A 26,036-nucleotide genomic window follows, 5' to 3' on the forward strand; every position below is an offset into this window, starting at 1 on the left:
AGCCCGGATTTATTCGCTTTATTTGGCAAATCAAACCAAAAATAACAAATTTTGTTGTAAAAGTTTTCTACTTATGCGTCCAAAACGAAATTTGTTTGAGTAAGTTTTTCAAAAATAATCATAAAAGGGTTTTTTGAAGCCTAAAATACGATTTTATATTTGTCGGAAAAATTCAGTTGAAAAAAAATTTTTTTCAATTTTATTTCTTGATTTTTGTTGAGTAATTTTTGGGTTTTGACAAAATTTGCCCGAATATTGCCCGTATTTTTCGTCGTCAGTTTTCAAAACAAATGCCCGAATTTTGTCAGGTTTTAATATAAAATTGCCGGGATTTTTCCGGTCCGACTACGTGCTGAAAAAAATCTGGTAACCTTATGTTAGCAGATGCCAGGAGAAATCGACGGTGACCAAAAAAAAGCTATTGAAGTTAACCAATTTTTTTCGGCAGATTTTTGCAGTGACTGGATTTCGGACCATTGATTGTCCAGTAAAAATTCCCCAAAACATTTTCATGCCCACAAGACACGAATGCCACAAAGATGGTAAAGTGTCACTAATAAAACCTTAAAAAAAATTTTCATGCCCATGAGATGTGGGATGCCATGGACCGAGTGAATTGGAGGAATATTGTTCATCAGGCTACGTCGTGAGACGGAAAACCATGTAGCCAAAGCCAATATGGGTATAAACCGCCTGTTTGGACTACGAATACAGGTGCTCTTAGCCTACACGCAGAGAAAACTAGTGCCATTGAAACACACCTTTGAATGGCGGTTTTGGTGTTCTTTAAATATAAATCTTATTTCATCGATTAAAAAAAACTATCGAAGGAAAAGAAAATTATTGTAAGTCAATGTAAACGAATTTTGAACCACTGTACTGCCGTTCTAAGCAAGATTGTCCCATGTGGAAAAACGTGCAAACGAGAAAAACGCGATTGAAATATCAGCTATATTTCGACTTTTTCTCTCAAACTAAAAATTTACCGACAGTTTCTTCGTAGTGAACAGCTCAAGTTAATCATTTTACAATGTTTTCTGCCAAAAGAGTTACATTTCCTACAAAAAAAAGCAAATTTCTACGAAAAACTGTCACACGGCTACAATTTTTCTATCAGGTTAAAAGCTTGCGTAGTTAATTTGTTTCCCAAAAACTCATGCTAAACCGTAATTTGAGAAACACGTTCCTCTTTGTTTATAAAAATGTATAGTTGAGTGTGGATCCTGTAAGTAGTGCCTACCGAAAAGTGTTTAGTGAAAATTTCTCTGAATTAAACGCTCAAGGTTTCTCGCTCCCCCTCCGCCCTTCATTTTAGTTTTCTTTGCAGTGAATAACATTAAATTCAACAGTTCAAACTCATCTTAAGAGAATTTTTTGAGAATATTTGTATTTCATTGAATTTTTGTTTTGAATTTGATTTAGATCAACAGCCGACGGCCAAGGCAGGTGTCCAATTCGATCTGCTTCTTGGCCAGACAATCGTCTTTACTTTCAGATCAATGTTAGAGCAGGTTCACTGGTGTTGGGAAAAAGTGGTAGAAATTTTGTAGTTGATGCAAAAATAGCAATATTTCTATCACATACTGCTCAAATAGAAACAGTGCTGTAAAAAAAAATACAACGCCCAAACTGCCGTTGGACGCATAATTGTCACATGTGACATTTCGACGTTTTTGAGTTTTTGATGCCAATCGTCATAATTTGATACGTATCATTGAAATTCTCTGTCGAAACATAAAGTTTATTCTAGAAATTTTGAGAAAAATTCAAAGCCAAATTGTCACACTGGGACAAATGGACGCATAACTGTCACACTGAGACGATTCGACGCATATTTGTCACACTAAAGAAATGAACGTATTATAACTTCGGAACGTCTCAATAGATTTTCACCAAACCTGGCACACGTGTCCTAGATAGTCGGGAGGGGATCACTGAGATGTAAAGAGGGGGAGGGGTCACTGTTTTCGCGGAAACCCAGCATGTGCAAGAAAAACTTTGCAAACTGCTTTGAGTTCATTAACCCAGCAAACATGAAATCGCATTAAAATGATAACTCAAGTCATTAAAAATGTTACTGTGAATCGTAATTCCATCTAACGCAAGTAAAAGGTCGTAAAAATCGTTACTCGATGTCGGTTTAAATGGCTTAAATCGGATATGATAAAAAGTCCGCCATGATTGCAGATTTAGAAGACGATTTCGTTCCTTTGCTTTCTCCCACGTGATTCAAGTGAGAGAACAGTTTTGTTGTTCTCTCTGCGACCAGCAGTGCAACCAGATTGCTAAAAATCAGATGGTGTGTTTGCAAGAATTGCCCAATGACAGAGGCAGCAAATATTGTCGCTGGCAACGGTTCGCATGCGTTGAGAGAGAAAAACTGGTGCTCTCTTGCATTCTTTCAGTATGTATGAATATGGTGTCGAAATCGTATACTCTTATCGCTTTAGCCAGAAGTTGAAAATTTGTATGTATATTGCCTCCACTTTGGTAGGTAAATGCTGTTTTTTCGTGTTTCATACGATCATTCTATAATGTATATGAAACGTATAACAAAGTTGTAGAAAAATATACCTACAAAAATGTTTGCTGGGTTGCTGCCACTTGGAAGACTGCATGTAAACGTAACGCGCTTCACAACATTAGTCAAATTGTTATTCTTCCAGCGCCGTGTGACAGTTCCACCGTATTCATCAGTTGTCCAGGATGGCCACATGTGATTGACGGTAGTTTTAGCAGACCATTTTTTTGGGTTTGCTTTGAGTTTTTGATTTCGACACACCTAGTAAAATACCGGATATGTGTATTTTTTCTTGTTTACAAACTATTCCGCCAGAGTTACTTTATCCGGAACTTGTCCCAAGACCGTATTCTCTGCAAACGGACTGATTGTCCTCTTCTGGTAGCGCTTCTCTCGCAGTTGCGACGTTTTCAGCACGGCAGCTGACATTAGTTGAAGAAATGTTGCATCCTGTAAAGTAATTGAGCTGCCGCAAATTGTTCCTCCGTGCCGTTTTATTGATCGAACCCGTTTAAGACTTCATGTGCAGATAGTGTAAATTTTCAAATAATCCGATTCAGACCTGATTTTTTTTAATTTAAGCTTCCATTCACAAATAAAACACAAGAGCCACACACGAAATGCCAAGCCAAACAACTACTGGGTAAATTCGTGGTGTGACAAATATGCGTCCATTTTTCGACTTTCCATAGAATTTCGCGGCATAAATGTCACACAACTATTTTCATTGAAAAAATAGTTCATTTTCGAAAAATTTGATCGAGGCTCATATGATAGCAGTATACTTTAGAGATCCACGGCATTGAAGTCAACAAAAATTGCGAAACTGTGTGTTGACAGCAAAGTGTTTTTGTGATACTTTGATCGCGTTTTTCTCGCTTTGCCTTTTTGTAACATGTGACAATTATGCTTCCAACGGCAGCAAAGGTCTTGAAAACATTTTTGAATGGTAAAATTTTTAAAATGTCAAAATTTCTACCACTTTTTCCCAACACTAGTGAACTTGCTCTTAGCATGTTTAAGAGTAAATACTCTCTCTCTCTCTCTCTATGTTTTTATTGCCATAGCTCTATTATTTTCCCGACATTTAATTTAATGTTTTGGGAAAGTATTTTTGCCATGCAGTTGTGTGACATGAAAATCGCAACGGATTTTCGAGTAGATACTACACAGTAAACGAGAATTACCGAGTTCGGTATTTTTTTACCGAAATCCTAACATGTGTAAATCGTTAAACTGTTTGGTAATTTTTTCGGTTAAAAATAAACGAACATCGGTAAATCGATTCTTTATTTTTAACCGAAAAAATTACCGAACAGTTTAACGATTTGCACATGTTAGGATTTCGGTAAAAAAATTACCGAACTCGGTAATTTTCGTTTACTGTGTATATTATTATTATTTATTTATTATTTATTACAAATCAACGGAACACATATTGGTCCAAATGATGACTTAAAATTAATATAAAAAGAGTACTAAGTCTAATTACAGGGTTCTCAATACACTTAAAACTTTAGTACGGAAAACATCTCTCGAAACGTCGAAATCGAAGTGCTCAGAAAAACGGTTGAATGTTTTCATTACACCGATGATAGCGCTATTAGCTCCATAATTGTTCGAACGAATGGGAACATACAATCGAAGATCTTGATTTCTAAGCCCACGGGGTCGCACACTTAGAGGAATGGCTTCTAGGAGCGTGGGGCAGTCAATTCGCGATGTCAAGAGATCGGCGACGAAGGAAGCTCGTGTTGCGTTGCTGCGGGCTTGAAGAGTGTCAATGTCTATGAGACGGCATCGATGTTCATAGCTTGGCAAGTGAAACGGGTCTTGCCAAGGCAGGTGTCTAAGGGCGAATCGCAGGAAGCGCCGCTGTATAGCCTCGATCCGTTCGGCCCCATTCTGGTAGTAGGGACACCAAACAGCAGATGCATACTCAAGGATAGAGCGAACAATACTGCAATACAAACTTTTCAGGCAATACACATCCTTGAAGTCCTTGGCCACTCGAAATAAGAATCCGAGACTTCTCGAGGCTTTGTCGACAACGTAGTTTGTGTGTGTCCTGAATTCCAGCTTCCGGTCTAGAATTACACCCAGATCATTGATGTGTTCTACGCGTGCGATTGGCTCATCTCCGAGGAAGTACTCAGCGGAAAAAGGCTGCCGCTTTCTTGAAAAGCTGATGACTGCACATTTACTGCGATTCAAAGGCAGGCAGTTTATATCACACCAGTGTGCGAAGAGGTTAAATTGATTTTGTAGGAAATCAATATCGTTCTGGCCGTTGATGTTGTAAAATAGCTTTAGGTCATCAGCATAGCATAGCTTTGGGCCGTCGAGGAGTGAAAGCGCATCGTTGAAGTAGATTAAGAAGATAATCGGCCCTAAATGGCTTCCCTGAGGCACACCAGAAGAAGCAGAGAATTGTCTGGAGAAAGAGTCCTCCGTGCGAACTGTTAATTTACGTCCTGATAGGTAGCTCCGGAACCAGTCAAGAAGAGTTCCACAGAAACCCAGGCGTTCGAGCTTTCCAATGGCAATATCGTGGTTGACTTTGTCGAATGCCGCAGACAAATCGGTGTAAATAGCGTCGGTTTGAGACTTCGCAGCAAAACTTTCATGCACGTAAGAAGTAAACGTCAGAAGGTTAGTTGTCGTGGAGCGCTTGGGAAAGAATCCGTGTTGATCGTCGGAAAAAATATTCTTACAGGACAAGAAAATCGGATCCAAGACCACCAATTCGAATAGCTTGGCTACTGCGCATAATGCCGAGATTCCCCGGTAGTTGTTGACATCTCTCCTGTTACCTTTTTTATACACCGGAAACATGTAAGCCTCCTTCCATAGTGAGGGGAAGATGGCTCTGTCAAGCGAAGCTTGGAAAATAAGCCTAAAAGGAGTCAGCAAAACAGGCATAAAACGTTTGATAAAAGTAGCAGGTATTCCGTCCGGACCCGTAGAGAAAGAATTTTTGAGCTTAGCTGCTGCTTTTGAGATGACTGCATCCTCAACCACAATGTTGTTTATAGAGAAGCCCAGTGGCGCAATATTCCTGACTGCACTATCCAGATGTTCAGGGGATGTCGATGCTGTATTATAGATAGACGAGAATTTATCGGCAAAGAGATCACAGATTCCACGATCAGAGTTCGCCCTATTGTCATCCAGAAACATTTGGTTTGGCAGACCAGGTTCGTTCCGTTGACTTTTAACATGTTTCCAGAACGATTTAGGTCTGGACTTGAGATCACGCTGAACTCGAGCTAGATAGTTTTGGTGACAACGTTTGCTGACTTTTTTGTAAACACAATTTAGTCTACGATAAATGTCCTTAGTATAGGAGGATCTCGATTTGTTAAAATTTCTAAGGGCACATCTCTTTGCCGTCTTTAGTCGTCGTAGTTCAGTCGTGAACCAAGGAGTCCGTATATCCTTTTCAGTAGTATGTTTTGGCACGTGACGATCGATAACGTAACTCAAGATGTGCGAGAAGGTTTCGGCCGCAGCGTTGGGATTAAATAAGTCGAGCTCAGATTCCCAATCGATGGAAACCAGGGTACGAGAAATCTCGTCAAAGTCGGCGTTCTTGAAGTCAAGATAGAAGGGTGCTAATTTTGCGACAGGAGCAAGTCTAGTGACATCGAACGAAACCAATAAAGCAGGATGATGGTGTACCGATTTAACGTACGGAGCGGGAGCCGAAACAACGGACGGTACACGAGTCCCATATAAGTAGTAGTATAAGTAGATGCTTTCCGCAAAATGCTGTTGCATGATTTCAAGTACGGACCTCGAAATTGCTCTATGCTCAAACTATGCAACTAGGCACTGTGAAGCTAACAAACTTACCCGAAAAGTTTCCTGGACTGGTGCCATCTTATCCGGAATTTGCCTTATCACCCCGGCCACCATCAGATTGGTGCAGTTCTGCAACATTACGGTATTGAGATCCTGCTCGTTTACGTTCGTTGCGGTTAGCGTTGAGGCGAGCCAATTCAGCAGCATATGACCTATTGATGGATAAGGAAAAATACAAGTTCAATGTTAATAGTTCTGATACGGGCTTTACACCGTTTGTTATCAAGTTGTCCCGACATTTCTACAATTCCCACACACGCTAGGGAAACCCACTCGTTACGTACTTGTGCCAAGCGCTGAAAACGGCCACTTATCAGATGGAAACATCAACAGCTGATAAGTGTTGACATTTTTGGGTGACGGAAGATACTCGAAATGCGTCCATTTATAAAGTAGATGATCAGCTTGGAAGACTATGAGTAGTTCGCGTGTTTCATATTGAAAAAAAATCCACGCTCGGATTGAGTTTTCACCGAAAATAAACCATATTTCTGTATAACGTTGCAATCCTACTAGTAGATTGAAGATCTCGCAGTTATACACTTGAGCAGATTTTCTCCATTGTAGAAAACCGGAAGAAATATTCGAACCATTCATAGGTAGCTGCGAAATTTTGGCGTAACGGCGCCTACTTGGTCGATTGGATTTTTGAACCAGAGTGCGAAATTTGTCACTGCTTTCTGGGTTGATCGAGCCTCGCAAATTCATGGCATATAGAAAGCTTTTCTGGACGAATAACTTCCTGCAGAAGATTTTTCGTTCAATATTAATTAGCTCATCCATGATGCTAGTTGATTGTATTCTGAACTAATTCTCATTCACCAAACAACTTAGCCACATCGTGCGAAACTTAACGGATGGAACGTTCAACTCGCTAGGCTGACTCAGACTGAAGACAAAATCAGCGAATACTTGCAACGAGGATTACTTTTGGTGGGCATATCTCATCACTTACTGTGGTTGTCTCTTTTTATGGGGGAGTAAGTTTTGCGATAAACGCAACTATAGAGTAGGTGTTTAATTTGTTCGCATTCTGCCATTTCCGCAAAGGTGATTGAATTGCAGAGGTTTTTTTTTGTCTTTTTTTGGTTTGGACGAAAGCGGCAAAAACAATTATCAATTTGAGAATGAAATTTATCTATTCAGTTCAAAAAATTTGTCATATTCTTTATTAAGGGAAATGAGGGCATAATGGCCACACGAGGCAACATATGCACTTTCAGTTTTATTTAGCAAAACTGTATGTTTTTTAGTCTTCTTTCAAAGCACATCTTATTTAAGAGTACATTTCCTATATACCGTCGTCTTCAGAAGGGGTCATCCGAAAATCTGAAAACATTTTTCATCATTTCTGGTCCTAATGAGCATCTATGCCATATTTTTTGGAAGGCCCACGATCTTCTGATTCACAAAACATGGTAGAAATTTAAAAAACATACAAATCTCATGATTCTGTTAAAGCAAATACAAAATCCATTATCCATGATAAATTTAGCCATATGACGGTGGAGTAGTGATAATTTTTCAAAAAACAAGTTGCCTATATTTCATTACGTAACTCAATTTTTTTTAAATGCCGATGGATGGTTTGCAAATTCAATTTAACACTCTAACTAACTCGACAAAAGTTATTTGGTGAAATTCAGCCCAAGTAATTTCCAATTTCAGGGGTACTACAAGGCAGTAATCGGGGCCCATTATTGATTACGCTGTTCTGTAATAATCTTAATTTATTAAATTATTAAATTAATCTTAATATAAGCAATCGGTAAGCTGAGATTTTTCTTACGCTCGTGCAGAGAATCTACCGATTCCGTCTGCCTGCAAGCTTTATAGGTACCTACCGTAAGCCGGGTAAGATCGATCACTTTTTTTTCAATATTTTTCGATTATTTTTCAGTTAAGGAGAATGTGGCATGTTTCATATTTTTAAAACCAGTACTGGACTCCTGTGAACGTAAAACAAGGTTGCAGAAATTCATTAGACTATTTTAAATTTGATTTTAAAATCGGTTTCGTCTCTGTTCAGAATTCGATGCTTTGGGGTAACATTGATCAGTCTCTATTTTGACGGTTGTAACAAGTTTTCTTGATCATAAAGGATACAAAACAACTTCATAATATTTACAAATGGTAGTTTATCAATTTTACCTACATTTTTAACGTTTTCATTTAAAAACATTTATAATCGATAAATGAACAATGATGCTGCATAGATTTAGGGGCAAAAATACTAACAATTGCTAAATAGTTTTAGCTTCTGAATACAAATGATATTTACCCTTTACACATTCTCCGAGGCCCTCCTATTATTTTCATTTTCCTTTTTTCTTCTAAGTTAACCATTTGATTGGGTTCCTATCCATTCCTATCCATCTAGGATGATTTCTGCCATATGCGGTACGATGATAGGGTATCCAAAGAAACTGGCGTTGTCGAAGTGACCTTGTAGGTACGTAGATATTGACACGTTGAAGTATGTACGGGGAGTCGACACGGCGAGTCAAGGTATTAAAAATTAAAACTAGCTGCAGTGTGGTTAAGGATATCAGGGCACATCTCTGCTCATACGGCGCAAGTCGGAGCGATTCGTTTCACGAGAGACGCCGCAGAGCGTATCTGACGAAGCTACGTTGAACCCGTTCTAGGAGGTTGCATTGTGTAATCTGAGTAAGAGCCCACACCTGGACGGCATACTCAAGGATGCTACGAGCTGACGAACAATAAATGGCTTTCAGAGCGTATACGTCGTCGAAACATTCGGTGTTCCGGCGCAAAAACCCAAGTGCAGCAAATCCTTTTGCAGAGGTAAGCGCAATGTGTTCGGAGAAAGTAAGTCTGTAATCAATTTTCACTCCCAGGTCAAGAATAGACTTCATATTCTCCAAGCAGAAACTTGATAGTTGGTAGTCAAATCTGATCATGTTTCGTGAACGGGTAAAGTTGATGATCTTACACTTTTTAGCATTGGCCTGCATTCCGTTCATTCGGCACCAGTTTTCTAACGAGACAATGTCAGCTTGAAGGGCGAGACAGTCTACAGTGCTTAATTCAAATACAAACCACATTTTGCCTATTTGATATTCAGTTAATAGGCTTTCAAATGTAGAAAACAGTTTTAAAAATTCAAACTATAGACTGAGCTATCGATGATAATGTGGAAAAGTTTATTGTTGGTCAAAGTTACCCCGGTGATCAAAGTTACCCCGTTTTACGGTACTGCTGTTTGGTTCGTTCAACATTAAAATCAGCAAGCCTAGTATGGTGTTAAAGCGATTCATAGAAGATTCGCTCGTTGAGAACCTAGAGAGAACCCTTTAAACCTGCCTCCGTATACCCAACAAGACTTTCACTGCGGTCCAGAAACACGCACTACAGTACGCAAAAATTAGGTTTCTGCGTTTTTATACGCTTTTTGAATTTTATGTATATACAAACAGACCCCGTCCGATTTTGGCAACATCCGTGCAAAACCGTTCGTTGTTGACAACATCCAATAGACGGACTTTTGTGTCACTTTTCTATTTTTAATTCAAATTGATTGAAATTAATTTCAAACATACATAATATTAGAATGATTTTTTTTATTTGACCTAATTGTATTAGTTTTAAACAGTAAATTTTTCTATTTTTTACGTCTTATAACTTATATAATTGAGCCGAACTAAAAAAATATATGCCAATTGATAGGGTTTAGATAGAGCAAAAATGATGTAACTTGTTTTAGCGTGTATCCATGAGCATAAAAATAAAAACAGAATCCCTTTGTACGTTGTAGAGTAAACACGTTGTTTTTATTGCTGCTACAATCCGGCCGAAAGTACTATCGCGTAACTCCTGGTTACAACAGTTATTGGCGACGAGACGGAAGAATCAACGTGTGCCTACAGCAGGAATCTTCAATCAAGTCGGAATACTACACGGTTTCACGAAATTTCGAATTCCGGCAGCATCACCCAGAAAATTTCGGACGCATCATCATTTGGCCCCAAGGCGTACCACCAAAGCCGTTGACGTTGGATAAAGGGATTGCCATAACACACACCACGTTACACAGTGTGTTGTGGACTATTATTGCTGTTACCAAACCAAACACCACGATACACAAGGTGTTGGAAAAAAGTATTGTCATAACACACGCTACGTTACACAGTGTGTTATGGACTATCATTGCTGTTAAACACCACGATACAATAGGTGTTGTACAAATACATTGACGTGAAGGCGACGTTTTTTTCTGGCGATACCAAAGTCATCGCATTCATCGCAAACGTCATTACTGCTGTTGTTGGGAACGTTGCTGCTGCTGCTACTAAACGATGGCCAACCTACAAGATCCTGCTGTTGATGCTGCTGCTGGGAGAGAAATGCTGGGTAACTTCACCATCGAACCGTACGACAAAGACAAAACGAAGTGGGCAAGATGGGTGAAGCGTCTTGAAGGAGCATTTCGAATTTTCAATGTTCCCGAAGAAAGGATGAAGGATTTTCTGCTATACTATATGGGTTCCTCCGCTTACGATTTGTTATGCGATCACATCACCCCAGCCGAACCGGAAGAAAAAACGTACCAACAATTGGTTACGATACTTACTGCGTTTTTTGATCCCGAACCGTTGGAAATGGTTGAGGTTTGGAGATTCCGGTCATTGAATCAAAGCGAGGGAGAGTCCATTACGGAGTTCATCACTACTTTGAAAAGGGAGGCCAAATTTTGCAAGTTCGAGAATTACTTGGCGAAGGAGCTCCGAAATCAGCTGGTGTTCGGCATACGTTCGGAAAGGATCCGAGCACGTCTGATCGAAGAAAGAGAATTAACCTTTGAACGAGCCAAGGACATTGCTATTTCCATGGAAGTATCCGGAGAAGGTGCCAGGGCGTTGGAGAAAAAGGTACATAGCGTTAACTACACCGAGCAGAAGGCGTTTCACCGAGGATTAGGAAATAAGGTAACTAACAAAGCTAACACTAAATACTGCTATAGATGCGGAGATGAAAATCATCTCGCAAGTACTTGCAAATATGTTGATGCTATTTGCAAATATTGTGGCAATAAAGGCCACCTTTACAAAGTTTGTCTAAAGAAAGAATTAAATAATAAAAGTAGTCGAATAAGAAAAGAAAAAAGTAAACTCCATACAAATATGATCGAAAAGGAGGATGATAAAGATTTGTCTTCGGAGAGTGGAGAATCAGATATAGATGAGGTTTGTGTCTTGGACATTTGTACTGTAAATCAAAAATCAAAATCCCTCTCGAAGATACTTTTGAAATTAAATACGAACAGAGTAGTTATTGAATATGAGGTAGACTGTGGATCGCCTGTTTCGGTAATGAGTTTGAGCGATAAGAAGACTTTTCTGACTGACTTAAAATTACATCCAACGAATATTGAATTGAGGAGCTATTGCGGTAACAGAATTGAGGTATACGGATTTGTAAATGTAGAGGTACAGTACCAAAACATAATCAGCTATTTACGTTTGTTTATTGTTGACACTAAACGACATCCATTGTTAGGTCGGGAATGGATGCGTGAAATACAGATCGATTGGAATAAATTAATTCGTAATTCATACTTCAGTGTAGATACTATTTCATTACGTGTTCCTCTAGCGGGAGATGTGAAGAATCTCATTGAGAGGTTTCCGAATGTGTTCGCTGACTCAGTTGGTACAATACGTAACATTCAAGCTTCTTTAGCCTTAAAACCGAATAGTAATCCGGTATTTTTGAAAGCTCGCACCTTGCCATTTTCTATTCGCGATACCGTAGAACTCGAAATTCGTAACATGGTCAAAAACGGAATTCTAGTAAAAGTAAACCGAAGCTCTTGGGCCACACCGGTGGTTCCCGTCGTGAAATCTGCTGGCCGTGTGCGTTTATGCGGCGATTATAAAGTAACCGTCAACAAGTGTCTCCACGTGGATGAGCACCCTTTACCTACGATCGATGAGCTTTTCGCTAACATGGCAGGGGGGAAAAAGTTCACAAAATTGGATCTTGCACAAGCTTATTTACAGATGGAAGTGCGGGAAGAGGATCGCGAGCTTCTCACACTAAACACTCACCTAGGTTTATTTCAGCCAACGAGACTGATGTATGGGATTTCGTCGGCCCCGGCTATATTTCAACGTGAAATTTCACAGGTTTTGGGAAATCTCCCCGGAGTTTCTGTTTTCTTAGATGATATCAAAATAACGGGACCCGATGACGTCACTCATTTGAAAAGACTTGAAACCGTTTTGAGGATATTAGATGAATATAATATGCGTGTGAATGTCTCCAAATGCGATTTTTTCGCGGATCGTATTGAATACTGTGGGTTTGTTATCGATCGCGACGGTATACGTAAAATGAAAAACAAGGTCGACGCGATACAAGAAATGCCGCGTCCAAACAATCGCGATCAAGTAAGAGCCTACGTTGGCCTTATAAATTATTACGGTCGATTTATTAAAGATCTCAGCACACACATCTACCCTATTAATAATTTATTGAAGGAAAATGATTCTTTCCATTGGGATGATAAATGTGAAACTGCTTTCCAATGGGTGAAAAGAGAAATGCAGTCAGACAATGTACTCGTGCATTACGACCCAAAGCTACCCCTAGTTCTCGCGACAGATGCATCGCCTTATGGTGTCGGTGCTGTTCTGAGCCATCAGTTCCCGGATGGAACAGAAAGGCCAATTCAATATGCCTCGCAAACCCTGAATAAAACTCAACAAAACTACATGCAAGTAGATAAAGAGGCTTACGCGATTATTTTCGGAGTAAAAAAGTTTTACCAATATTTATATGGTCGTAAATTTATACTTGTTACAGATAATAAACCTGTTTCTCAGATCCTTGCGCCGAATAAAGGTCTTCCTACGTTATCCGCTCTTAGAATGCAGCATTACGCTGTTTTTATGGAATCGTTTGATTATGAGATTCGGTATCGGACTTCGAAAGCAAATGCTAACGCGGACGGCATGTCGCGCCTTCCTATCGTCGACACACGGAATAAGAATCGCGTTGAAGAAGTGGATATCGTCGAAATAAATCAGATTGAAACATTACCGGTTACGGTAGACGAACTTGCTGAATGTACACGGGAGGATGGTAACGTACGGAATCTTTTACAAGGACTTAAGTTTGGGAGGATAATCGAAGGCCGCGATAGGTTTGGTATCAACCAAAATGAATTTTCACTTCAGAAAGGTTGTATTTTAAAAGGCATCCGCGTATACATCCCACCAAAACTGCGTAAACGTATTTTGGATGAACTTCACACGGGTCATTTCGGTATATCACGAATGAAGTCATTAGCGCGATCTTACTGTTGGTGGGAAACTGTAGACCGGGATATTGAAGACGTTTCAAAGAATTGTACTGATTGCGCTTACGTTCGGAAAAATCCACCTAAAGTTACAACTCACTCTTGGGAAAATCCAAAAGAACCTTTTCATCGTGTGCACATCGATTTTGCAGGTCCATTTCTTGGATTATATTTTCTGGTAATAGTAGACGCGTTTACCAAATGGCCTGACGTGAAAATAGTGCCAGATATTACAACTGATACGACAATAGATCATCTTCGCGAATATTTTGTAACATATGGTGTCCCTAGTGTTATCGTAAGTGATCGTGGAGTGCAATTCACTTCAGAACAATTCCAGACTTTCCTTAAAAAAAACGGTGTAACTCACAAAATGGGTGCACCATATCATCCGGCTACAAATGGTCAAGCCGAGCGTTTCGTGCAAACATTTAAAGATAAATTAAAGTCCCTGAAATGCGAGCGAAAAACTGTACGTGTCGAACTACATAAAATCTTGATGGCTTATAGAAGAACGGTACATCCTGCGACGGGTAAATCTCCTTCGATGTTAGTTTTCGGGCGTCAAATGAAATCGCGACTCGATCTCATTATTCCTTCCGGAGGGAACGATTTTTCTAGAGGGGAGGAAGGAGGAGTGCGAGAATTCGCGATCAACGATAGAGTTTCCGCTCGTGATTATTTGGGATCGTCCAAATGGAAATTTGGAACTGTTTCAGAGAGATTGGGAAAACTTCATTATATGATTGAGCTTGACGACGGGCGTCTCTGGAAGAGACATATTGATCAGCTGAGATTGGCTCCTGTTCGGCAGGCCTCTGAATCGGATTTGGATCCTATTAACGACGAGATTTACAACCGCAACCGCTGTATAGATGCAATACCTCCTCTACCGAGTCAAGCCCTGACTAGACAGACTAGGGATGACTCGGAAGACGGTGTAGACATAACTGTGACCACTGACGCTAACTTTGAAGATCGTATGAGATCGAGTCATCAAATCGCAGAAACTCCTATCGTTAACAAGGATAATTCGAATAACGATTCAGCCATAGAAATGGATCGCAAGTGTGACACTGTAATTGTTGATAAGCGCTTCACGCCAAGGCGATCCACAAGAGTAGTAAGACCCCCACAGAAATTAGATCTATAATCATTGTATTATTAACACTACTAACAACTGTATTCAGGACCTTGTTTAGGGATTTCTCTTTAAGGGGGGAAGAGCTGATAGGGTTTAGATAGAGCAAAAATGATGTAACTTGTTTTAGCGTGTATCCATGAGCATAAAAATAAAAACAGAATCCCTTTGTACGTTGTAGAGTAAACACGTTGTTTTTATTGCTGCTACAATCCGGCCGAAAGTACTATCGCGTAACTCCTGGTTACAACACCAATATTATTTTTTACATTATATTTCATTAGGTAATTTGAAATAAAAATCTAATATAAAAAGATGAGTTGGACTATATATGTTTGTTTGTTTGTATGCACCTTATACAAATCCACACCGCTGAACCGATCAGCCTGAAATTTGGTACAGAGATGTAGTTGAACCAGGGTAAGGTTTTAGTAATAGTTATGAGCTCCTCCCACCTAAGAGAAGGGACCCTCCCATACAACTTTCGGTTTTATTCACACAAACCAAATGTCATGGCACACATTTTGCTAACAGATTTTCGTTTCCTTTGGCGGGTTTTTTTTTCACCATCTCCATGGGCCAGGCATTAGAAACGACCATTTAGAGTTCACGTGTACTGGACAACAAATCAAAGCTTGCTGAGCATTAAGGGGGGGGGGGGGGGGGGGGGGTAGGGTCTAACAGGTAAAAAAAACACCATTTTCACGTTTTTTTTCTACAGCTATCGTTCAAACAAATTTATTCATATTTTTTGCATTATACAAAGCATTGTTAAAAGAACATTTAGTAATTTTTTCGTAGAAACATATTGAAAAATGAGCCGGTGACGGAGCACTTTCGAGGATGCCTTTTAGAAAACAGGATTTGCGGTGGACACTGTATCTCAGCACAGAATCATCTGAATTCAAAAAATCAGAGCAAAATATTTTTAATAGATGTTTTTCTGGACCCCAACGTTTTTATTTAACTTAAAAAAAATTTTATGAAATTTTTGTGGCTGTTTTAAGTAAAAACTACGATTTTTCACGAAAAAATCCGCCATTTTTTATCTGTAAAATCTCCCCAAAGTAAAAAAAAATAAAAAAGAAAAACGTTGGGGTCTGGTATTTTATATGTAGAAAATATGCTCCAAATTTGAAAAGAATCGGATAAGTAGTTTTCGAATGACGATGTCCACGGACTTTAAAAATGTGCTTTCGAGAAAAACGCGTTTGAAGTTTCTGCTCTTGCTTTCTTGCAGTATTAGATAGGAGGAGATAAAGGCCTATATTTCTACAGTTTTGCTTCAATTGACTTGAAAATTTGACACAACATTCTTGAAATATTTTACAATAAGAAAAAAAAAAAAAATAAAAAAATCGATTTTTTTAAAGTGTTAGACCCTACCCCCCCCTTAAGGATTTGAAAGGGGAAACTTTGGCGGTTTTTTTTGTCCTTCAAAGCACGTGGATATATTTGGATGAAATAATGAGTCTACATTTTGCATTAAAAAAAACAACAAGCCTGTTAGAAATATATTAACTTGAATTGTAGTGGTTTTCAAAGTGCTCTCTACCGCCGCCAAGGGAATTTGAGAGACTACAAGAATGTACAGTGAACTGATCAGTGAACAGTGAATTGTCTTCTTCAGCTGAATAACTTTTAGGAATCAATGATGAAAAACGAATGAACATTTTTTAATAAATTCTAGCATCTAAGAATCAACATATTTTTGGAATCCCCCACAAAGAAAGAAAAATAATAAGATTCTGATCTATAAGTTGAATGCTTCGATTTCAACGCGTTGATAGCCGTCGGGGAATTTAAGGGGGGAGTAGGGTCTTACACTTTCAAAAAATCGATTTTTATTTTTTTTTATTTTCTTATTGTAAAACATTTTAAGAATGTTGTGTCAAATTTTCAAGTCAATCGAAGCAAAACTGTAGATATTATAGGCTTTTATCTCCTCTTATCTAATACTGCAAGAATTCTAGAGCAGAAACTTCAAACGCGTTTTTCTCGAAAGCACATTTTTAAAGTCAGTGGACATCGTCATTTGAAAACTACTTCACCGATTCTTTTCAAATTTGGAACATTTTAATATTTTTTACTTTGAGGAGATTTTACAGATAAAAAATGGCGGATTTTTTCTTGAAAAATCGTAGTTTTTACTTCAAACAGCCACAAAAATTTCATAATTTTTTTTTTTAAGTTAAATAAAACCGTTGGGGTCCAGAAAAATATCTATTAAAAATATTTTGCTCTGATTTTTTGACTTCAGATGATTCTGTGCTGAGATACAGTGTCCACCGCAAATCCTGTTTTCTAAAAGGCATCCTCGAAAGTGCTCCGTCACCGGCTCATTTTTCAATATTTTTCTACGAAAAAATTACTAAATGTTCTTTTAACAATGCTTTGTATAATGCAAAAAATTTGAATACATTTGTTTGAACGATAGCTCTAAAAAAAATCGTGGAAATGGTGTTTACCCGTTAGACCCTACTCCCCCCTTAAACGGGGAATTAGAGAATAGATGAGATATGAGGCCCTTAGAGCCAAAGGGGTATAAGTGCATAAAACCTGATTTCGAGAAAAAAGCACTTGAACATCGTTGTGTTCCAGTAAATTCCATAGATTTTTTTAATGAATTTTTTTCATGTGAATGATTTTTTTTAAATAAAAACAAAGCATTTTACAACATTTTCCCAAAAAACAACGTTTATTTGACGTTTATTGAGGCGATACATATTTTTTAAATTTGGTACTTATACCCCTTTGGCTCCAAACACATGCACTTATACCCCTTTGCCACCAAATAAATTCACTTATACCCCTTTGCCACCAACAAATTTTTCACATTCAGGTTTTTTGATCTTATTGATATGGGTAAGAAACCATAAATATTCATTGCTACAAGAGTCAATAAGTTTTCGTATAAATATATTTTTTGTTGTTTTGATGAGAAATATACTCTGGTACAGTAGGTTAAGAGATTTTATGGCTGAAGATTGACCTGGTCTTGGCAACTTCTACTAAATCTCTCCAAACAACGTTTATTCATCAAGATTAATTTATAATAATTCGTGAAAGGTATTTTCCATTAAATTCCAATCACCACGTGTTTTGTACGTCTTTGCCTAATCAATTGGGTATTGAAATGGGACTTGCGGTCACTCTGAGTTGGTTTTTTACAGTAAATTAACGATAGGCGCTTCAATATTAACCCAATTATCTCGTACAAATACATTTTTTTGTACTTTATAAGCCTTTAATCCGTGACACACTTCATATATCCAGAAATTAGGAATTTGTGATCCGCTAATTTGTTATTGAAATAGAAAAAATAATTAAATATATTAATTTTTTTTTCTACTAGAATTATCACTAAATGCAATCAGATGAATCATAGTTGATGGTAAATTTTTAAACATCATCAGCTATTCAAAAGAAAAGTGAATTACATTAATTTTAAATTTTTTTGGTCCCGATGAAAAAACATTACTTTCATGAAATCAAGTTAGGGTTGGTGGCAAAGGGGTATAAGTACATCAGTTTAATGGACTTTGGAGGCAAAGGGGTATAAGTGCAGCACTTATACCCCTTTGGCTCCAAACAAAAAGGAAATTTCAGTAAGCACGATTTTTTCAACGAGATCTAAACATAACAAAATAGTGAAATAAAATTATGATTAAAATAGCATATAAGATTGACAGTCAAGGATTCGTTCTAGATGGTTATCTCGATTTTTTCCATTTTGTCACTTATACCCCTTTGGCTCCAAGGGCCTCATATAAAAATATCTTGATGAAAATAAATAAGATAATAAATATAACAAATCTGAGATTTTTAGAATTATACAATTCAATTAAATTGGTCACCTTTGAATCATTTTTGGTCATCAATGTGTTCAATTGTATCATCCAATTTTGAGAAAACTTATGGTAGAACCGTTTAGTACTGCGAATTCAAACACATGATATCTAAGAGTTTTAACAGTGATCACCCTTCACCCAAATTAATGGGTTGTTTGTGCCCAAGAATAGAAACATTGATGTTTAATTTAAATAAAACCTTTCTCTTAACATTATAATGGTAACTTCAGGTTTAGAGATGATTTGTTTTTGATAACTTCAAAAAACTGTTTGTGGAACTTTCAGCATTTAAGGAAAAGTACTCATAAACTCAGATTCGGAAGTCTCTTTAGAAATTTCTAAACACAGAAACTTGAATATACCATTGTAAAGGGAGATCGTCCATTTTGAAAAGGGGGATGAATTCCAAAAGAAATTTTTATTAGATGAGGGAAAGGAAAGATATAAGATAAATTATCATTTGAAGATAAAAAAAATAAGGCCAAATCCATTCAAGCTTCCTTGAAAATGGTGGGTGAAAAAAATGTTTTCCATGATAGGGTGAATAAGAATTCATGGGAAACTATTTTTAATGTCTTTAAATTAAAACCTCACACCTATAAGTTTTTCTTAAATATGGAAACGATAAACACAGTGAATAATCTAAAAAAAAACTTTAAAAAGACTAACAAACTTTACATGGCTAAACATGCGCCAAATTTTTAGTTATGATGAATATAAAGCTTCCAAAATTTTGAAAAGTCAAATGACTCATTTTGATTTATATTTTATGCGAACCCGAGCAAGGCCGGGTAAAATCAGCTAGTAAATAATAAAAAAAAGTGTCAAAAAATCGTTCGATTTTGGCAATATTCGATTTTGGCAACACTAAATTTACGGGCGTGTTTGCTAAAAAAGGAATAGGTATACTACAACCTTCGAACAACGACGAATTGAATCTTATCTACGTCACCGGGCGAAAACTTTTCCCGGTGTGATGTAGATTATTTTTTCAAACAATAGAACAATTTCTTCATCATAAATAAGAGCACCAACCTTCAAACTTCTCGTACGCTGAAAAATCCAGCTTTTCTGGAACGAACGAAGGCCTAGAGATTCTGCTCGCCACCGATGTTTGTTCATTTGCTTTTCCAGCTGACAACGAAACGACCTTCCGCAGGACATTTCCTTCTCCGGCCGGAAGTCTAGGGGAGTTCCATTGCTGTGGCTCACTATTCACCGAAGCTGGTACTAGGGATACTGCAATTTAATATTGATTTTAGTAATTGATGGATAAAATGCTTGTAGCCCTTTGTGACTTACAATTTGGCGTTCTGTACTCTGTTAGCTCAACTTTTTTTACTCGTGCAATATTAAAAATGCCCTTGTCCTTGTCAGGATGTGTTACGTCAGTCCCATCAGATTGCATTTGCAATGTCGGGGTCATCGCTGCACTTCGTGTGTTTAGCGAAGTCATGTTTTCTTCCGTTTGGGAGTCTTGATCTTGCACAGAGCATAAACCAATGGGATCAGAACATATATCGATGGGTTCGATTTTGTAAACACTGAGCTGTTGCAATTTAGATTGAACAGATCGATTCGTTAGCGTTGATCTCGAATCATCAATGTGTGCGTTCTTGGCTGTTGCTTCCAGTAAATCTTCCTCCGAATAATAGGCCTGATTTATTTCGGTGGCGAAAGTTCCGAGGGGCGTAGATGGATCTGTAAAGATTGAATTCGAACTGGACGAGGTGGTATGTTCGATAACGCGAATCACTTTGCTCTCACCGGTGGATTCCGTGGTACCTGCAAGTAGAGATGGGTGTAGAACTTGATTAACTATACCAATTGAAATTTATCACTAGTGAAGTCCATAACTTGACCATATATTTTTTTTTCCAAATTTGCTTATTTTTTAAATGGCTTTTTCGTCTTCTCAGAAGGTAGATTTTAAATTCAGATTTTAATTTCAGATTATAGAATCAGATTTTTCATAGATCTACCAAGATTTCACCTTCGATATCAATTTTTTTAGGCTTTTAAGTTGCTTGATCATTCGTCTTCTAAAATCCTAATCATATAAAGATTTCAGATTTATATCAAAGATTCTAATTTCAGATTCTGATATCATATTGATATGATTTCAAATTTCAGATTTCAGATTTCATATCGTAGATTAAGATTTCAGGTTCAGATTTTAGAATACAGATTCAAATTTCAGATTTAGATTTCTGATTCAGATTTCACATTCAGATTCCAGATTTCAGATTCCATATTTCAGTTTTCAGATTTCAGATTTAGATTTTTGATCCAGATTTCGGATTTCAGATTATTCAGATATAAGATTAAGATTCCGATTTCAGATTTCGATTTAAGATTCAGATTTCAGATTCAGATTTTAGATTCAGATTTCAGATTCAGACTTCAGATTTCAGATTTCAGATTCAGATTTCAGACTTCAGATTCAGATTTCAGATTCAGATTTCAGATTCAGATTTCAGATTCAGATTTCAGATTTCAGATTCAGATTTCAGATTCAGATTCTGATTTCAGATTCAGATTTTAGATTCAGATTTCAGATTCAGATGTCAGATTCAGATTTTAGATTCAGATTTCAGATTCAGATTCAGATTTCAGATTCAGATTTCAGATTCAGATTTCAGATTCCAGATTTCAGATTCAGATTTCAGATTCAGATTTCAGATTCAGATTTCAGATTCAGATTTCAGATTCTGATTTCAGATTCAGATTTCAGATTCAGATTTCAGATTCAGATTTCAGATTCAGATTTCAGATTCAGATTTCAGATTCAGATTTCAGATTCAGATTTCAGATTCAGATTTCAGATTCAGATTCTAGATTCAGATTTCAGATTCAGATTTCAGATTCAGATTTCAGGTTTCAGATTCAGATTTCAGATTCAGATTTCAGATTTAGATTGCAGATTCAGATTTGGGATTCAGATTTCAGATTTAATTAAGATTTCAGATTCAGATTTCAGATTCAGATCCAAATTTCAGGCTCAGATTTCAGATTCAGATTTCAGGCTCAGATTTCAGATTCAGAATTCAGATTTCAGATTTCAGATTCCGATTTCAGATTCCACACTTCAAATTCAGCTTTTAGTTTGAGAATTTAGAATCCAGATTCAGATTTGGCTCAGCTCAGCTTTAATTGTAGTTGTGCAGGATAACTGCAATCATTCGTCCAATCGTTGTTCCGCAAAAATTCTTTTTATTAAAAAGCTAACAAATTTGTCAGGTTCCAGTTGTCAAAAATTAAAATCCGCTAGCTCGAACCGATATCTTTCACTGCATTTTCCTACGGAGTGCGCTGGTATACTCGAGGAAGCACGGTTAGTTAATTTTGCGACTTTCACAAAACACTGCTCTGCCTGAAAAAAAAAGCACTACCGCAAGAATCAACGCAGGAGATTTGCTCTTATTTGGTGCACCGTTACTTAAAGCTTTCGAGCCATTATTCGTCGTAGGCAGCACCAACAGCAGCAATAATTTTAGTAAGTAATGTACAACTACATTCGAGATACAGCCAGATAGTCGTCGCTAAGCTCAATTAAAGCGGTTTTCCAGTTGAACTTCGCGGACAGTTTGCTGAGCAGTGACAGATTCTTGGAAATTTGACATAACGTTAGTTGGACGGCTACTAAATGGGATGCATTCCATTGGTTCAAAATTCAAGGCCTAGGTTATTGATTTTCAATTCATCACCGAAAACATTCTAAATCTTTATCAACGATCAGAGAAAAAAGCAATAACTTGTTAATTGTTGAATAGAATGTATAATGTTTCCACATTGTGAAAAAAAACTAACACATTCGATTGCATTGTTTACAATTGTAGGCATTGTTAAGATCCAAGAAGGTGCATTTCCATTTGGCTCACATGATTGAAAACAATGAACAATATTTAAATGCCCGATCTGTTCACAACAAAGATGTAAAATTTCATTCACTTTTTCTCGGCTTCAATTCACAGAGAGATTTCAACGCTCATGTCTGCATGAACTTGTTCTGGCCGTTCGCCTGTACTATGTTACATTGCGTAAAGTCGATCATTATTCAATTTAGGTTTTAAATTCATAGTTTATATTCCTTGATCAGAGACAACTCCTCCACAATTTGGGATACACTACAGACACGACACTGTGCGGCTCAAAGTTCAAACTTTATTGCCTCGCTTCGAGTTTTGGATTTTGGAGGCTTTTCATTTGATTTAGGTTTGTAATTTACGAGGGGTTCAATAAACCTACCTTCGCTTTTACCACATTGCGGTGGCTGGCGTGGAATAGCGATGGTCGAATCGTGACAGTCTATTATTGTTCTGTTCCGGTGTTCATTTGAGACCTTATTGGCTTGAAACCAGGAATCGGTGGTCACTGTTATCGATTCACTCGCGGCGCCCTCAGACTTGGATTGGGGTTGAACGACGAGGTCGACTGCTGCTTCCAGTCCCAACGCGGAATTCACCGAAACCGTACCTTCACAATCCAGCACTAGTTTTAAACTGGAGTGAGGTGGTGATCGCGAACTTGCTGGGCCGTCTGGTTCGGTTGCTATAGCAGCACTATGGCGATTGTTACCGGAGGAAGCCGGCAATTTATGCGGTTGCTTTGATTGTGCTGGTAGTGTCTGATGGGGCTCGAGCTGGTTGTTGACGATCGCATCGTTGGACTTCTGCAAATGTGCTTGTGTTGGTGCTTCAAATGGGGAATGGTGCTGGTGTTGGTGGTTGTTGATGGAGTTGATATTACCGGTTCCGTGGATCGAGGTCAGCGACTCCTCTGCCAATGATGCATTCTTTCTTGGATGTGTATTGTTGTTACTGTTGATAGCGGCTGATTTCAATGACGATGGTTGTGCCGTCATAACTTGGCAAGACCGGTCTGGACCTAGCGTTTTTGTTACGTCATCAGCACCGGTACTATGATTATCACTGGTTCTCGTATCTACTAGCGGTGGACGATCGCTGCCGTTGATAGAGTTAGTTTGCCTGGCCACCGACACCTTTTCATGATCTCCTGGGATATGAAAAAGTAAAGTGGAAGACAGAGTTGCAGATGATCGTGGTGGGAAAAGGGAATTGCAGAGAGAAAAGATAGTGCTGGGCCGTCTCGTAGGTTTTTATTCTTGCACGATCAAGTGATCGTTTTGATGGGAATGCATGCACACGACTTTGAACTGGAGATGCGCGGATGGGAGCGTAACAATAATGATAATTAGGGATAAACTATTAAACCATGCTTCAACGCGTTCAAGAATCGGGGTTTGAGAACAAAAATTTTTTTAGAAGAGGTGCGATTAGGTATTTTAAAATTTAATACATACCTTGCGAGTGAATGAATTTATATGATTATTAGAAATAATAAAATATTGTAAAAAAAACAATCGGACAAGTGTTAAATTATAAATTAACTGTTAGGGGAGATAAAGGCATAACGAGCACCCAGGGCATAACAAGCACTCCTCTTTTCTACAAAAGTACGAATTTTCTTAAATAAATTTTCATTGGGATTTGTTTCGTACTTCCTATAGTATATTCCTATAGTATTAAAATTAAATATCATTTTTACAGAGATATTCAAAAAAACCAGCTAAGGTCTCAAGTGACGATAATATTATAATTTTTTAACACCATGAAATAAGCTCTTATGATCTTTAAATCATCTTGATCTATAATGTACACAACATTGTTTCTCAATTTTTACCATCACAAAATTTTTGATTTTACACTTAAATCAATGTTAAAACACTTTTTTACTTAAATTTGTTGGCTCGGGGTGAACAGAGCACTATTAATTCGGGCACAATGGGCGTTTTCTGCCGTATAATCTAGCAGCAAGTTCAACTCGATGTAGTCAACTGAATTACAGAGCTACAACTTGACTAGTTTACATCTGACGATGTGGCCTATTGGTAAAGTACCGGAGAGGTAATCAAAAGACTTGAATTCGATTCCTGTTCAAGGGGATTTTTTTCCATTTACCATTCATGATCGATTTTTATACAGCTAGTAGCATCATCCGCAAAAAAAAGCACCAGAAACATAATGTACACAGTAAATTTTTGCCTCGATTATAATCAGCGTTACTTTCACAGGGGGGTACATTAAAGTGTTACGATTTGTGACATACGGGGGGAAGGGGGCCAATAAAGTGCATTTTTTGCGTTACATAATTTATGGATGCCGCCTGAGAGCCTGTGAAATAAAATTTTCATGGAAATTACTGCAAAAATAACTTGAACCCTAAACCTGTAATCTTCAGCAGTCTAAGTCCACTTCGTAAACGTTTTCATGAAATCCATTTTGTCTTTGCAATCTCAGATTAGATAAGACTGAAGTATCAAGAAGTCTTTTAAAGAAGTCTATTAAAGAAAGTTGTTCTTTTTTTTTTTTTCAAATATGGGTGTATAATAGAGTGTCCCAAATGACCCGACTTTTGAGAAAATTATGCGCTGCGGGCTAAAATTGATCGTAGGCCTAGTACAAGATCTCATGCTAAATTTGGGCCATATCGGATCACGGGAATGGGTCGCTCAACGAGTCTGAAGTTTGGGAGTTCGGGAGAAACATAAAAAACCAGTTTTTCATCAATACCTTTGATTCTCTCCGATTTCTTTAGAATAAATATGCCTTTATCATAAAGCCTACATTATGACAAATATTTCATCCGAAGACTGCATTCCGATAGGAGTTAAGATAAAGAAATTATTACGCTTCAAAAATGGGCTAACTTTTTTAAGGGTGGTATTCATCACTGTTAATGAGGCGTCAATATGTTCGACCGCCGCGACTAAACCATGGGCACGATACCCCACACTCCCCTATCTATTTTTTCTTAAGTGACATTTTTTTATGTAAAATGTTTCTTACAATTACCTTCTATGTAAATTCGCTCAATACCGACAATAGGTGGCGAATTAGCCAGAAGTTAGTCGGGATAAAAATCATCATTTTCAGATATTAGGTATCAGAAAAGGGGTAAGCTTAGTTGCGGCGCGTTAACCAAACAAACAGGAAAATTGTGCCTAGATTTTTCTTCACAGATTTCATCTATCACCCTCCTCGGGGCAAAACCATTATTTTAACCCTCATCCGTTCCTGAAATTTTTAATCGTTACAGTCCCTGGAGTACCGATTTAAAATTCTGACTTTCTGTGATTTTATCCAAAAATTCTGTGATGGTTTTCTGGGGAGTTATTCCCTTTGATTTTATTGAAAATTCATGATAAATTGGGTCTTTTTGGCATTTAAGTTGGGTTAAATCAATTAAAATTACCAATTTTATCATACTTTTTTAATTCAAAGAAAAAAATCAAAACTTTATACTGACCAAAAA

The 26,036-nt window shown here is 37.7% G+C and overlaps 1 protein-coding gene across 6 annotated transcripts in view; it reads right to left on the minus strand.

The window, feature by feature from the left end:
• LOC129744285 (protein cappuccino) overlaps nucleotides 1-26,036 on the minus strand; it is a 54,975-nt gene that overhangs the window by 16,627 nt on the left and 12,312 nt on the right. For 5 of the 6 annotated variants that reach the window (XR_008736874.1, XM_055736736.1, XM_055736733.1 and 2 more), the window contains exons 2-5: nucleotides 22,950-23,717; nucleotides 20,004-20,486; nucleotides 19,737-19,940; nucleotides 6,377-6,537 (exon numbers count right to left, since the gene is read on the minus strand). Coding sequence is in view for 5 of the 6 variants with exons in the window: in XM_055736736.1 (XP_055592711.1) it covers nucleotides 6,377-6,537; nucleotides 19,737-19,940; nucleotides 20,004-20,486; nucleotides 22,950-23,717 (1,616 nt within the window). In the remaining variant the exon portion in view is untranslated. The remainder of the gene's footprint in view (nucleotides 1-6,376; nucleotides 6,538-19,736; nucleotides 19,941-20,003; nucleotides 20,487-22,949; nucleotides 23,718-26,036) is intronic. The other variant, XM_055736734.1, reaches the window with a different exon arrangement.

This window comes from Uranotaenia lowii, chromosome 2, assembly GCF_029784155.1.
Source record: "Uranotaenia lowii strain MFRU-FL chromosome 2, ASM2978415v1, whole genome shotgun sequence".
In the NCBI taxonomy this organism is placed as follows: Eukaryota; Metazoa; Arthropoda; class Insecta; order Diptera; family Culicidae; genus Uranotaenia; species Uranotaenia lowii.